Genomic DNA, 16,380 nt, shown 5'->3' with positions numbered 1-16,380 from the left:
CTATCAATCGCCCTGTAAAGGTGAAAGGGACGCCTTGTGGCCTCATCCTCGCCCAATGCCACAATAGGGCGAGTGATATATACAGTCAACACAGTCCTATAAGTAAAAAAATCATATATAAGCAACAAGTTATATACCATGCCAAAATATGAGCCTAAATAAACAAATTTTGACAGCAATTTCAAAATTTAAGCTTTTTGATCCATACCTTGCCAAATCCTGGTACCACGGTCCTGTGGGGGTTAAATGCAGTCCTAAGTGCCAGATTTTGGATGTACGGATGAGATACATAATGGAACCACTGGAGGTAGCCGTCAACAGTGTCGGATGAAGCCTTCACTGCTACACTGCGACTATCTTGAGACAATAAGTGGTCCGACCACCTCTCCCACGTACTATCAAAGTACTCGTAAAAGGGATTGTACGATTGCGCATAAGCACCTCGTCCCCCACGCTGAGGAGCACGTGGTGCAGGGGGGATCGTTTGTACCTGTCCAAATTGCCTCAAGACTCTCTCAGGATAATACGGCTCCACAATGTCGAAACACTTGATCAATCCTGTGTAGAATGCCACATCTAGTAATGGATGTTGTTCTCTACTAGATTTGTAGGGTTCCCATATAACCTGAAGAAAGAAAAAAAACAAAAAGAAGTTAGTATCAAATCATTCATCCAAGAGCAACAAATGCAAAATTAAGTCTAATTTTTCATTATCACTATAAATATATACCTCATCTGCCTTCAAATGGTCAAGTCGTTCTCTCAGTTTCTGCACATCTTCACAAGTTGTCCCGGTATCCCTCCTCGGAGTCCATCGGAGTGCACGAGGTATACTCTCTAAGTAATTTATGTCATAACTCGGACTAACAATATGGTGCATATGCTCATACACCCATGCCTCCAACAAGGTCATATATCCACACATTTGCTTAACCTTAGACCAAGAAGCAACACCTAACTGCCGATACAGGAAAGATAAAACCCTTGCACTCCATGCATAATGGCTAGCGGTGTCGAGATTAGTAAGTAATCTTAGATACTGGAATTGTACCCTTGTGACAGTCTTATCGGCAAAAAGGGTACATCCCAATAAGAACAATAAATAGGCTCTAGCAGCACACCTCACTAGCTCATCATCATCTGTTTCACACACATGGCCAAACCTCGACCGTAACCACTCGAGACGCACATACTCACCAGAATAGTCATCCAACTCCGATGTGGCATCTGCCTCACTCACCCCTAAGTATGTTCTCAATAACAAATTTGATGCAATATGATCATGAAGGGGTGTAGAAAGTGATAAACCCACAACCGGAATTCCCAAAATGTTTGACACATCATCTAGTGTGATGGTCATCTCACCGACTGGCATATGGAAAGTATTAGTCTCAGGCTGCCACCTTTCAACAAAGGCTAAGACCACTACCTTATCAACAGTACGGTACGAGCATGACACCAGTGGTCCGAGCCCAGATCGTCTCACATACCCCTTCACATTGTTATTATCATTTCTACTCCACAAGTCCCATGTACGCAGCTTTGTTGTTTTGGACATGCATCTTAGGGGCTCACGTTCCTATTTTCAAAAACAAGCCACAAGTCAATTACAATATTGCAAACTATATAGTTTAAAAATTTTAAATTATATAAGTCATTATGTATAATCTCTAATACCTCATTTTTCCAAATAGAAGCAGCAATGTGACTGTTGAAGCTCCTAAGCAATGACATATCAGTGGGACCTCCAGGGAAAAGCCCATCTGGATCATTGTTGTTATCTTCTATTACATTTTCTTCCGGCTGGACATCATCCCCCATCTCTTGGTAAATAGTTTGCCCATTTTCCTACGCCTCTCTGAAGCTGTAGGACGTGTTCGATCTTCATTTGCAGCACCACCTCTAGAAGATCTACCTCTACAAGTTTCGCCTCGAGAAGATTTACGTCTAGATGCCCCTCTCTTATCCATACCTATATTCAAAAATTGAAATCATGTTTAGAATACAGAGAATATAAGTTATCATGAAATATAGAATAAGAGAAAAGTGTATGTAAAAATATTTTATATTCATGCCATTCGGCAGATGTCTATCGAAAATTTCAGATCCATTCGGTAGATGTCCACCGAAATATTAAGATTCATTCGACAGACACCCACCGAACATATATTAAAGTTTCGACAGATGCCCGTCGAATGGAACCAACAACAGTTAAATCAATATCTTCATTCGACAGAGACCCACCGAATAACATTTGATATTTCGGAGGATATCTACCGAATGAATGTAAATAATTCGGAACTGAACTATCGAATGAATTTGTAAACACATTTCCACCAAATTCTGTTCGGCAGTATACTGTCGAATATTTGGAAGTAATTCGACAGGTAGATGCCGAACAAATTAAGAAATTTTGACACACCAGTACCGAATGAAATTCGAAATCAGATTCTAATTTGCAGACACCCACTTTCAAAATCTCATTCTAATTTCTCTAAAATATCAAATATCTGTGTAATTGGTATGCCAAATATATATATTAATGCATTACACAACCCTAAACCCGAAAATTTCAGATCCGAGAGTGAGTGACACCGAGAGTGAGTGAGGGAGAGTAAGAGGGAGAAAGCAACCACCTGAAATTGCAAATGAGGAATCGGCGGTGGAGGGGAGGACCGGCGACGGAGGAAGCGGCGGCGTTAGTTTCAGATGGTCTGCGTAGGCCAGGGGTGGGGTCTGCGGGTAGGCCAGGGGTGGGGTATACTGGTGGTGTGTTTGTTTGGGTGGGGTAGGTGGGTTTAGATAGTAAAAATGATGTATTTTGTGAAATTAAGGGTATTTCTGTCATATTAGGGTGGTTAACTCAGCAGAATTTTAAAAAATTTTAAGTGTAGGTGGTGAACTAAGTAAGGGTAGTCAACTCAGCACAAAAGGGTGGTCGGCATAGCCCCCCCAATGGATAAATCCTTTTATTTCTTTCTCTCAAGCATACAAGCCACATTTGACGTGTTACATATAATTGTATTATATAATGAATATGACAAATAGAACAATTGTAACGTTAGCGTTGACGATGACGATAATGGTGAAGTTGATGATGGTGGAGATATTGGCAGTGTTGTGGGCCATGTTCTTTGAGCCATAATTTGCACCTAATGACTATTTTTAACACCTTAGGTTTAAGGTAATTTTAGGTCATTAAATGAAAATTTGATAGAGCTTTTAAGATATATCAAGAAAATCAAGATTTAAGTGATATTATCAACAAACCAATTAGAGTGATATCATCGATATATTTAGAGATTTTAATTAAATATTAATCATACAATTATCATTAAAATTAAGATAAATATCTTTAGAGATGTGATGCAATTGGGAAACGGCTTAATCACCAAAAGAGATTTGACTCTATAAATAAGAGAGCCTCCATCAGAAAAGAAGGAAATGACAACACAAACTCTCAAGCGAATATTTAGACTCGATGTCTTTCTGTTTCTCATTTCTTCTTTGCTAAAAACCAGTTCTCTTCATATCAAAACAAGTTCTCTGACTACTGATTTATTTTTGTCCTTAGATGTAAATTTTAATTCTCTGCAATTGTCTTTCAATTTCCGTTTGATTTCATGATTATTATTCTTAGGTTTGTCATTTGGATTAAATCTTTGGTTGTTTGCTCTATTCTTCTTGATTGATCCCATTATTTAAGTCTTTTTTCTTTGTGCAGATAATCTAAGTCTTTTAATAGTAAAGGTAAGAAAAGAAGCTAGACAAGTAGGTATTTGTTTGTCTTTTGGTCAGTCATCTTCAAAAGTTAGATTTATTATTGCCACAAAATTTATATTCATATTTTATTTTTAACTAATCTTCTTATTAATGCTTTCCTATTCAGACTGACTAATTTAAAATCGAGTGTTTCTTGTTGAGGGAATATGTGCTGCCATGGATATTATTAATGGTGGTATCTATCATGCTAAAGGTTGTGTAAAGTAGTAGATCTTGCATTCAAATGCTTTCCTACGTAAAACATTCAAATTTGCAAAGCAGAAGGATGACCATACAATTACTGACTACAGAAACCCAAGAAAGGGAAAAACAAAATTTTTATTGAATCAGCATTCTGCTACCTCTAACATACATCAGGACATGGGAAAGGGGCTCTGTGGTGGCCATTCTACAATAACTCGCCGCTCATTCAGTACCCCGTGTCATAAACATAAAGTGTAGAAGAAATATGAAAAATCAAAAAACTAGATTTACACAGAGGAAAACTATACAGCTGTTTGCCGTTGGATTATGAGTCAGGTTGCTCAGTTTTCAATGGTGCACCTGATGAGGATGCACAACTCCCATTTTGAAGGTACAGGCTATTGGCCACCATAGAATCACTAACCAAGCCTACATCAACGTTGTCGAAGTTGAGTGTGCCTCTGAGCTTTCGGGTACTGAAAAAGAAAACAACGCATCAGAGGAAATCATTAATTGGCACAAAATACCTTGGTTAATATCATGGATAAACAAAAAGCATACCCATTCAAGCGGTTGTTGATGGCAGTGAGATCTTTTGAAGGGCTCTGATATGCATGAGTACTCTCTCCAACACAAGCATAATAGCTTTTTGAGCTATGTGAGATTAAAGCATCCATCTGCAGACGGTTCAAAATTAGATTCACAGTATAAAACTTCATAGTCAACAATGAAGTTCTTAACAGAAAGTAATCAAATGTAATGCCAATGCATTGAGAGGATCTTATAGTTACTACATTATCATTGATCATATCAAGAAAAGAACTTGAAAATTATAGCCAACGGAAATACATGTCTAAGTCTGTTTGGTTAACATCACATATTTGCCTGTGTAAAACAATTGGCTAACATGTCACTGAGCTTCACAAAAGCCCATAGCAAGATAAAGTAAGCATTCAGTTCCAACACATAAATACATAGAGATCTTATTTGTGTCAAAATGTGAGAAGGGAAATGGTTATTATTGTAAAAATGAGACAGTGGAGAAAATAAGCTGATGATTAGAGCATATATTGAATCTATATTATTATAACTTTACATTAAGCATAAAAGATGACTTCTTTTATTCTAAGAGGCAAGTCATATATACGAATCAACATATTTGTGAACAATGAAAAAAAAAAATGGAATAGCGATGACTCAAAAAAACTAAACTAAACTAGTACCTTAGATGATCGCAATGGAGAGACATAAACATTGTGTGCTGCAGATACTTTCTTTGGAGACATATCAGGGAGACTTGGGAAAGTGGATACATTAGGTGATCCAGGACATTGAGCTAATTGGCCAGTAAAACAAGATGTTATTAGGGAATTATACAAATGAATTTTTCAAAACTAACCAGAAATACAATGTAGCAGTTACACGTGAGTTTTAACAAAAGCATACCATCATTGCAGTTGTTAGCTTCAGGAACTGCATTAGTTCTTGCAGTTGTTGTACCAGCAGGTCCTAGCTCAACTAGAAGAGGCTTCACAGAAGGAATGAATATTTCGTTGTAAAATGTAATAATATCGACGTGTTCCTGTCCTGGCCTCTGTTGCCAAAACATGAGAAGGGTTAGAATTCACTCAGAAAAAAGGACAGTCATGCGAGTAAAGATTAGGCATCATACCCCATTCCGGCGTGCTGATGACCAATCAACAAACACGCTTCGAAAAATTTGTGGTTTACATTGTGGTTGCTTTCTGTAGTTGTATATGATTTCCCTAAATGTTAGACTTAGTTGAGAAATCTGCAACCAGAAACAGTGGATGGGTAAGAAAAGGAAATTTTTTCCCAGCAGCTCAGAAAACTGTCAGAAGGTATATCACACCTTTGCAACTCCATAAAAACAACAAAGGATAATCTGGTCTATGTGGCGGTTGAAAAAGAGAGATGTCCGATGAACAATTATTTGTTGAAAGAGACGATAAACATTCTCTCTGATCTGCTGAGACAGTTGCAACCTTTCAACCATACCACTGATTCTGACAGCCGCCAACTTGATAATCTGAATACAAGAAATATACTATGTGTACAGCAGAGGATAAATCCTTATAAAGCAGAATTATGAGGTTTCAAGTGGCTAAACATGCCATACAAATAGATCCTCATTGGCATAAACTAATATCTACGACACAAATCCTCTTCAACGACATATAAAATTTGTGTACAAAAAGACAGGCCTAAAAACCTTCTACAGATCCATTATATGTCAATCACAAAGATTCTCTATGATTCTTTACAGGAAAGAAAAAAACAAAGACAATTAATTATTTGGAGAACCGCCACACCTTGTTAAAGAAAATATTAATTCCAGTTTCTGCACATGTTTCCCCTCCACCTCCTGGATTTGGACGTGTTGGACTGCACATATGAATGTCAGATGTATAATGCCATTAAAGAGAACAGATGAAGCAGCAAGTTGCAACAAAGAAATTAGATTTACAACTTTCTGGGACTTGAGACTCATACCTGGCAAATGCAGACTGTAAAGGAGGTGGTGGCAGCTTTGATTTCAGGTTACTTGAGGCCAGGAGTCGATCCTTCACAGGAGATGTAAAGGAATTTCGCTCCAGCAATACACTCCTATAATCTGTGCAAGGTCTCTTCGGAGACCTGATATCTCCATTCTGACCTGAAAAATAACAATATAAAGACAAATTCACCACTTAGTACATTACTTTATCATTTGCCACTAAGCGTTCTCACAATCATGGGCCCCAACAATGTTGTCCTACTTTTCTTAAAATGAGGGCATCCTTATAAGTGAATGATTGATATATATATATATATATATACACATATAAATATTATATGAAATAAAATACCTGGTGAAGTCTCATGCTTCTGTAAAGAAGGTACTGGAGGCAACCCTCCACAAGAGAAGTTGATATGCATGGTGATTGCATCTAAAGATGGCATTGGTTCTGCTAATAACCCAAGACGATTTATTTCTGCTGAGAGGGAAGGTCTTGCAACCGTTAAAGAATTGTACATTGAGGAACCTTTTTCCCAAACCATGCTCTCCAAAAGTCGTTCTTCCAATGAGTTCAGATGTCGTCTCAACTCTCTTGGGAGAGATTCCTCATGTCTAATGAAGCTCTCTATCACCTTGCTAAGATCAAAAGCTGTAATACCTGTCCTCTCCAATACTGCAGGAAACAACATTGTGACGGTCTTATGTGTTGCCAGGACCAACTCAGCAGAGCAGGCGAGCATGCATCTATGGAACCTCTCATTAGTTAATAAAGAGGTCAAATTAGTTGCATGCAGTATTTGAGCCTCTGCCCTACACATTGCCTCCAAAACTCTATAATAAAGCTTGAGTGCTTCCAATCTTCGTTGTTCTGCCCAGATGTTGTCCATGAGGTTAGCACCTTGCAGGCTACCAGTTACACATCGCTCTCCCAAGGCACTACTTGGAAATATGGCCTCCAATATTATTTGTGCCCTACGTATCACATCATTAGTAACATCCCTATCACATGATGCCAGAAAGACCTCCAGCTCGGCTGAGGGTTTCGACGGAAGTGGAGAAATAAAGGTCCGAAGCCACTTTGCAGTTGTCATTGCAGTGCTTACAGGTGTAGCTGCAATCTTTGAGTTAGCACCACCGTTAACATGAGATGCAGGAGAGCGATGGGGAGAGAGTGGACTTGTAATTGTCTTTGTTGGGGAGGCTATTGAATCAAACTTCCTCTAACATAATAGAATAAATGAAACTATCAACAAATTCCCTCTACACGAAACAGAAGCAATGGAAAAAAAAAAAAACATTTAAAATGCCACATGTATGTTCCTGAATAGTGCAATTTTAAAAGCATACCTTCACACCAGATAAATTCATGGATCCTCCGGACAAGCTACCTGAACCAAGTAAGCTGTCCTCCTCATTGATAAACACTCTCTCATCCAGTTCACCCTTATTCCGAATTGCATCATCATAATCTTTTTCTAGAATATCTAAACTGGATGAAAGAGATGGTTCCTCCATAAGACCTTCAAAATAGGTCAAACCATCTGCATTAAACAGGATCAGATATCAGAATCATTAATAAAATGACGAAAGAACCCGGGATTTTGTTTCAATCACTGTAAATAGGGGAAAATTTTCAAACAAACCTGGATCCACATTCTCTAGATTTTCATTTTTACACTCAGATGCTGAACAAGGCTTCTTCTTTAAAATGTCTACTATTAAAGCATTAATTTTTTCCATTGTTTTTTTCAACTCATCTTCTGAGGTGTCATAAATGTTGCAAAGTGATGCAAGAAGATCCACACCTTTGTTGCCTTTCGTCACTGAATTAGACACTAACCAAATCAGTTCCAGTAAAGAATGCCAAAATGGAAACCCACAAAGAAAAAGAAAGGAAAAATAAAAGCAAGAGGGAAAGGATGAAATGCCAAAGCAAGTTTCAAAACTGAATATCCCTCCTTGGAAAAGAAAAGGAAATCAGATAATAAAAGTGCTAAATAAGCCAAGTGAGCATATTACCAAAGCGTTGTGAATCATGGATGTTGAAGTTTCTGAAGCGAACAGGGACATGAATAACTAAAATTGCCTGTAAAAACAAAATCCAAGCAGTAAGAAAAATGCCTGTTAAAGTAGAAAGCCAAAAAGCATGTATCTATATATATATATATATATATATATATACATATATATATATATACAAGATGTTAATTGTAAGGTTTTCCACACTTTCTGAAGCAATCTATATCTTGTTTGTTGTAAAATGGAAATCCATATTAAGTTGGGCATTTCAAGTAACTGACAGCCATCCTAGTATTACAAACTAAAAAAGTAATACAGAAATGCAACTGACCAATATGGCAACCAAGCCGTTTGTGCAAGTGACCAGGTCTTTAAATCGGCTGAATACGTGTACGCGAAGGGCCAAAAACAGCAACCATCCAAAACGATGATACTCTGATACATAACCAGTTCGACTGCCAACAGCTGACTGCTTATCAACGTTTGCATCACTTGTCAAGAAGAATTCTCGGTATGCACGTTTGTAGTACCTTGAACATTAAATATTTATGATATGATGCTGTTAGCTTAAAAAATCTCTAATAAATGAAAGCAACATTGGACTGAAGAAACACAGTACAACAAAACATGTTATCATACATGCAATGAAACATCCAACATGACCTCCACATAATATGATGCAGTATCTAAAATATAGTTTGCAGCATATATGAATGAGATTATGCTGAATATGTCCTAAGGATCATCTCAATGCGATTAGAAATCCAGTATGAAATAAATAGAAATCAAACTAACGTCAAGTTTTCAGCCATTATAATGTTAAGTTTCTGCTAAAGGTCAGTGCAAGTCATGCACAACAAGTGGATTCCCACAGACTGCATAGTGCTACAATGCCCCTGTAACATGTAGATTTGTGAGTAGGGAAACACACCCCTGTAAGTGCTTAATGATTTCAGCATACCCCATTAAAATTTCATGAAACTGCAACTAGATAGACAAATAGATTAAAGGGGCCCTCCAGAGGATTATACAATAGATTCATCAACTGGGGTCTTGCATGATGTACAACAGGTTTCAACTATGCAGTCAACTATCCTAAATATACGTAAAAAACACTATACTTTAGCATGCTTTTATTTTACTCATATCATATTATTTTCTTTATTTTTCCTCTAAGTCGGGAAAAACTTAAAAGCATTCAATGAACCCAAATGACAAAAAAATTGAAAGCTAGACAGTAAGTTTAACACAACCCAGATTCCTAAAGATATTTAATCAGCATGCTACAGAGTAGCAAAACCATAATAGGTATTACTACAATGCTTATTATGATCAGTTGAATACAATCTCAGCTACTAAGTTCTAATTTTCCATAGTATCAACTGCCCATACCACTCAGAACTCAATGTGCTCTCTAATCAAGAATGAAGCTTATTAAACCACTAAAGAAGCCTACCTAGCAACAACTTAAATCTTCACTATTCAAATTAATTTCATGTACCTATAGTATTCAGTGACAAACAATTGATGGTAACATGGACTGATTTTTAAAACTTATCATAACATCACAAACCAAGTTTTATGTTAGCAGCACATATTTAGGAAAGGAGTCTTCTTATACATAATAAGAATGAGAACCAACAAATTGTTGCTGGGGGTTATCAAGTCGGCCTAGTACTAAATGACAATATCAAATTGCATAACAGATTTTTTTTTCGGTCTTTCCTTCTTTTTTTTTCTTCTCTTTCCTTTTGTGATCAACTTATTTGTAATCAATTTCACTAGTCATACCAGAGCTGCTACCCATACCCATTACAGCCTAATAAACGTTTTTACATACTACCAATCCCACCAAAGCAATCATTTCCATATCTGACACACACAAGACCACTCCTTTCTTAGTTTCACCCTGGTCCCACCCTAACTATAGAAAGATAATGACAAATGTTAAAAGACAGAAGAAAATTTGTAAAACTTTCAAACAATAATAATTCATTAGGCACAATGGAGGCAAAAGAAAGGACACTCACTTGCTTAATAGGCTCAAGTACACAAAATTTGCCTGCAACTCTTTTGCCTAATAAATTAAGAATGAGCTCATGAGTAAAGGATCAAGTAAATTAAATAGGAAGTTAAAGACATAAAAAAAATAAAAAGTAGTCTTCCTGAAGTATAAACCAACTTTCTGACAAGTTAATACCTCAAGTTTGTTTTCCCAATCTATGCCATACAGATTACTCAAAATTGGACCAGCCTTAACAACAAACTGAGGAAGCTCCTTGAAAAAATCCACAAGGCTGTAAAACACCAAAAAAATAAGATGACAAGGATTCATGAGCAACAGATTATAAGCTAAAGGCAAAAACCAGATTGACAAACAACATACTTCAGCTTAGCGGCTCTCAAAATTTGGAAGAGAGAAAATCCATTATCATCAGAGCTCTTCTGTGAATCATCTGAATTCTTCTCACTCAATGTTTTCACAGAGTACAAAACAAAGGCAAACCAGAATCGTTCTGCTTCTTCAGGCTGCAAAGAGAAATGCATTTAAGTTACACCAAATCTATATTCAAGCAAGTATTCCAGATAAAGAATCTTTAAAGATATCACCTCAGACCTTATATCAACATAACATTATTAATATGTCCATACAATGAAGACATGATAAAACTTACTGTTCCATTTCCAATAGCTGATAAATTTGATATTAGTAGATGTTTGGTTTCTTTGAACAGCTTCATAGCTTGCGTGTGATTGTTCTCATCCAATGACAACCCATTCTAAAATTGACAATAACAAATATATCCTCAGAAACTAAAAAAGAAATGACAATAGAAAGAAATACTCAAATTCTAAAAGTGAACACAAGTACAGTCCAAAAACTAAATATAACAAATAATATGAATCTCCGCTTTCGAAAACATGACAAAAATTAACATTTACAATGAAAGAACAAAATGGTAAATTCAATCACAGTAAAGGGGGCGGGTGGAGATGGAAACCTTGCACAAATCAGTAAATCGAGCTTTGACAGGGTCTGAATCTCCCCTCTCAGAATTTGAGTTGTTAGATGCTGAAACATCAGGCTTAGTATCTTCCATCTTCACCATAGCAGGTGGACTCATCTAAGCCCTAGCTGAACAAAGCCAAAATAAAAATTACCCAAAAAAAAACAAGTAATTTGAATAGGTAATTTCTTATAAATCATATTCAAAATGAAAACAGAAAAAAAAAAAAAAAAAAAAAAAAAAAAACCCTAAACCCAAGATTAATACCTAAAAGAACGCAAATTTTCAAAACCCAAATTCTCACTGTGCCGTTTTTTATTTCTTTAGCAAAATTCAAGCCTAGTTTTCGCTCCAGAAATGATGAACATTATTAGTAGCAAACACTGCCAATTAAACTTAAAAAAAAAATAAAAGAAAAAAGAAATAGTAATCTAAATAATAAATAGCCACCAACCATGAACAAGCACAAAAGCAACAGGGTTGGGTCTCTCAGTCTCTTTTCCAGTCGTAGCTCTCGGATTCTGACCAACCCTTTTGCCCTAGATCGCAGCCAAGGTGGAAAAAAGCAAAGCCTTCAAATTGGGTTGAGATTAAATAAAATTGGGTTGTGTTTCTTCTAGTTTTCGTTGAATTTCTTTATCAGTGAAAATTAAAAACAAGCACAAAAAGCGTGACAAAAAGAAAAGCAGAGCCAAAAAAATTGAAACTTCAAGAAAGAAAAAGAAAAAAGCATACAAATTTTTCTCGATCTGATCTTTCAGTGTGAGCTCTCAGAGAGCTGTAGATCCACCAATGCAATACACAAAACGACGGCGTTTACTCCGATCGAATTGAATCAGAGACTCGGAGGAGAGTTTCTGAAGCAGAGCTTCTCAGTCTCTCTCTCTCTCTTCTCTCTGTCTGCGAACCCTATCTCTCTATCTTCTGTTCCTTTCTCTCTCTAAATTGGTTTAGTTTGGTTTTTGGGGCCTCTTTTTGGGGAAACCCTGACTGAGGTCGCGCGGGAAAAACAACATGGCATGCCATCATGCTCCACATGCATACATACATCGCTGGCCAATGGCGTCGCGACACGTCATGTGAGTTAGGTGTTTTTTTACCGCCAAAATTTCTCACCGTTACGACTGACGAGATTCTCTGTGACGGATATTGATGAATCTGTTTTCTGCCGTTACGGCCCGCTTGACGGAACTCTCGTCCTCTCTCTCGGTAACAGCGAAACGGCCCACAGCCCACATGTGGGGGGAGGGATAGTGTGGGGCCCACTAGGTTTTGTATCGTCATTCGGCTTCTAAATGTTTTTTTTTCTGCTATTTTTGGGCCCACTCGACACCCGTATTGGCCTTTTTTCGTTTTCATTTTTCGGCCTGGCCGCTTTGCTTTCTTTTTATTTTGTTAGAAAAAAAAAAATGAACCTACCATGGAAATCTTGTAAATTCACTTGGTGATCTATGTTCCTCTTTTTATTTTTTTGTAATTACACCTTTATAATTAAAAAACTTCACTTTGTAACTCTGATTAGAAAAAAAAAAAAAAACTTATTTGGAAATTTAGTTAAATAACTCTATTTGGGAAAGAAAAACTTAGAAGTGTTGTAAAAAATATAAGGGATAATTTTAGAAAAATGACTTCAACTTGTGTGCCAGAGCCAGACCAAGATTCTTCCTTTAAAAGTGCATCCGTTAGAACTAAAAATTCACTTAAGGATCAAATAAAGATATTTCGTCAATTAAATATCCGTTAGTTTTAAAGGTAAAATTGTCACTTCACTCGCCATTAAATAAATAATTCAAAAAATTATAAAATTAATTGTTAAAAAAAATTGCAAACCCTCCTCCCCCATCCCGACCTCCCTCACTGCTACTCCAACAACCTCCCTGCACCGGCCACCCCATCCACTTCGGCAGTCCCCTGGTGGCATGATTCTAGATCAGTAGCCCTCCTCTACCGCCTGCCTACCCACCCTCTCTCTCTTTCTCTTTACTCTCCCTCTCTTCCTCTTTCTCTTTCTACACGGTCGGCTCCGAATCCATGGCTCTTCCAGATTGCGACACTTAAAGACCTACATCACCATGAATGGGTTTAATTAATTAATAACTAAAATGGGTTTCATTAATTAATTAATTAGTACAGCACTAAAAGACCCACATCAATCTTCCTTGCAGATCAAGCTCCAACACCAAAGATAGAGGAAGAGAGTGAGAGTGAGAGTGAGAGAGAGATATGTAGGGGCCGCCGCGGGCAAGAGCGGTGAGGTGAGGTACATGAGGTAAGGTGAGGTGAGGTGAGGTGAGGTGAGGTGGGGGGGAGGCTGCTCCTCCCACTTTTTTTTTTCTTCTTTTAGTTTTTTAAATTTTTTTCTCCTTTTAGTTTTTTATTATTATTTTTCTATTAGTTTGTTTTTTTATTTTTATTTCCTATTTTTTATTTATTTTTCTTCTTTTAGTTTTATTTTTTTTTTATAACTATTTTAATTGTGTGAAATATTCATCTCACCCTTAAAAATTGATCATATACCATACAAGTGATCAATTTTTACGGAAAATATAACGGATTTGACGGAATATCTTTATTTAACCCTTGAGTAAATTTTTAGTCCTAACATTTTCACTTTTGAAGGAGAAGTCCTGATCTAGCTCTAACACACAAGTTAGAGTCCTTTTCCTAAATATATCCCATAAAATAATGTGGATGTCCACAAATATAAACATTCTCATGTAAACTTAGAGTAACCTCCAAATCTTAAGATTGGTCCCCAAGAAAACACCTTGGAGTGGCCTCCAAGTATAGATATGCCTATATATAGGTCATCTAATGAAAGAAGTATTTACACCTTCATTTAAGAGAATTTCTTCACATTTGTCTCTCTTCTCTCTTGTGTTTTTTCAATATTCTCTCTTTATTTTCATTAAGCGTTATAATACGATATCAACACGATTGCTTTAGATATATATGAGAGAATTTTTTTCCTTGTGATAATATCCATATGAGCCATATAGAATTTCTCTTGGGTTCACAACCTGAGGCATCCGGATTACAATAATTAATGGAAGTTGAGCCGGAGGCTAGTTTTTCCCCTCAATTTAAATATTATATCTTGGAAGTTGGAAGTCAAGATCCATGCCTTAAATACAGATGGGCTACAATCATGAGGATTCATTCTTCATTCCTATTTCTTTTATCATATACTGATTTACAATTGGTTTATCTCCTTTTTCGTTTATATGCATATACTATATATCTATATATCGGGCGCTTCTCTCTTGAGGAAGCTTTTATGCAGGAAAAATGAGGGTAATTAATGTAAGCCACAAGATCATTATAAGGGCTCAGATTTAATTGGGCATTTTAAGTAGGCATTGGGTATTCTTTTCCAGTTTACAATCCTGACCCGCTAGAAGAAAAAAAAAGAGTCGTAGCAAAACGAAGAAGAGAGAGCACTCTCTCAGTAGAGATTTTTGTTCGTCGACGAAGCTATTCTTGTCCATGGTGGCTTCTTCTACTCTTTTGATTCACCAAAGCATCACAAATGTTGTACCTCTAAGAAATAGTCTACAAGGAAGTGATCAAGAAAGGTAGATAAAAGAGATGATCGGGAGTGCTAGCTTCCTTCAACTCTCTTTTCTTTCTATAGTGGCCGGTTGCCCTATGTGGGTTCTCTCTCTGTTTTCTGCTCTTTCACAAACACACAACTAGTAGAAGAATGTACTTTCAAAGTCTGAACCTTATGTGGACTCTCACTATTTTAACTAATGATAAATAACATTTATTTATACTATCAGTAGGAAACTAATTTCTCCTAAAATCTCTAGGGGTGGCCGGCCATGTAGGGAGGGAGTGGGTTGTTGAGATATTTTTATTTATTTTACTTTTATCCAAAAATAAATTACCAAGTCAAACTTGGTTGATTAGACTTAGGTTGATAGTTTTATCCAAAACCATTTACTAAGTCAATCATCCAAAACCACATGTTGGAAATTGATCATATAAACACAGCGGAAATAAAAATGCATATGATCATGCTTCAGATTGAATATGATGCAATAAAAAATGATTTATCCAAGGAGGATTCGTACCCTGTTTCTTGATTAGAATCTCATCAAAGTGCGAATCCACAAGCTCTCCATCATTTGGTTCTTCTAGTCACACAAAGATGTATGATATCTAATTGATCCACGCTAGGAGGAGATAGAAGGATTGAGCTCATTGGGAAATGAGAGTGCTAGCTCTCTTTTGCGAGTGTGGCTTTTAGAAATAGAAAGAACGTAGAATGAATTCTACAGGAACTTCCATTAGTCTGACTTCTTGACTTAAGGCATTATCTATAAACTTGAGTGGAAATCATTTTTCCACTATAGAAGGGCTGACCACCTAGTCTTATGGACCAAGTTTGTTGGTCTATTTGACTAGGTAATTAACCTTTAATTTGATTATTAATTAATTAACCATTTAATTAATTAATAAGTTCATTAGTCCAATGTCAATTAATTAACACATTAGCCCAAAATTAATTAACCACTTAATTAATTAATAGGCTCATCATTTCTATTTTCTTTAATTAGTTTAAAACTCAATTAATTAACTCTTTAATTAATTATGCTCAAGCCCATTTTAAAATCATCTCACACCTATTGGCATGTGACTTTCTAGGTTCCAATTGAATCTGGCTGTGGATTGAGACACTTTCCCAAAATAACCTAATCCGAGTAAAATTACTCGGATTGATGCCTAGCAGAGTGTCATGACTACCCAGATTAATCGGAAGAGAGAAGAATTTATTATGTCTTCGATTATAATACAATACAGTCTCTCTATCATCCTATGCTCCTGAATCGTGGTCGGGTATGAAATTTCGTCAACCCTAGC

General features: G+C 36.6%; 1 protein-coding gene across 4 annotated transcripts; it reads right to left on the bottom strand.

Moving 5' to 3' along the window:
* Positions 1-4,080: 4,080 nt before the first annotated feature.
* LOC147291735 (retinoblastoma-related protein-like) lies at positions 4,081-12,472 on the bottom strand. 4 transcript variants are annotated; one of them, XM_086235501.1, is made up of 20 exons: positions 12,250-12,472; positions 11,969-12,053; positions 11,509-11,642; positions 11,182-11,286; positions 10,893-11,035; positions 10,707-10,803; positions 10,537-10,583; positions 8,838-9,036; positions 8,507-8,573; positions 8,131-8,310; positions 7,835-8,028; positions 6,837-7,707; positions 6,481-6,643; positions 6,300-6,372; positions 5,840-6,016; positions 5,639-5,758; positions 5,413-5,560; positions 5,190-5,302; positions 4,528-4,643; positions 4,081-4,442 (listed from the first exon to the last, which is right to left on the bottom strand). In XM_086235501.1, exons 3-20 carry the CDS (start codon positions 11,629-11,631, stop codon positions 4,292-4,294), a joined length of 3,087 nt encoding a protein of 1,028 aa, XP_086091627.1. In that variant the 5' UTR covers positions 11,632-11,642; positions 11,969-12,053; positions 12,250-12,472; the 3' UTR covers positions 4,081-4,291. The 4 variants fall into 4 exon arrangements, with proteins under 4 accessions (XP_086091627.1, XP_086091628.1, XP_086091629.1 ...); XM_086235502.1 differs by having other exon boundaries at positions 11,509-11,638; XM_086235503.1 differs by lacking the exon at positions 11,969-12,053 and having other exon boundaries at positions 11,509-11,638.
* Between the last annotated feature and the right edge of the window lie 3,908 nt (positions 12,473-16,380).

The sequence above is a fragment of the Dryas octopetala genome, chromosome 3 (genome assembly GCF_963921425.1).
Source record: "Dryas octopetala chromosome 3, drDryOcto1.1, whole genome shotgun sequence".
Taxonomy (NCBI): Eukaryota; Viridiplantae; Streptophyta; class Magnoliopsida; order Rosales; family Rosaceae; genus Dryas; species Dryas octopetala.
This window is presented reverse-complemented; position numbering and strand designations above follow the sequence as displayed.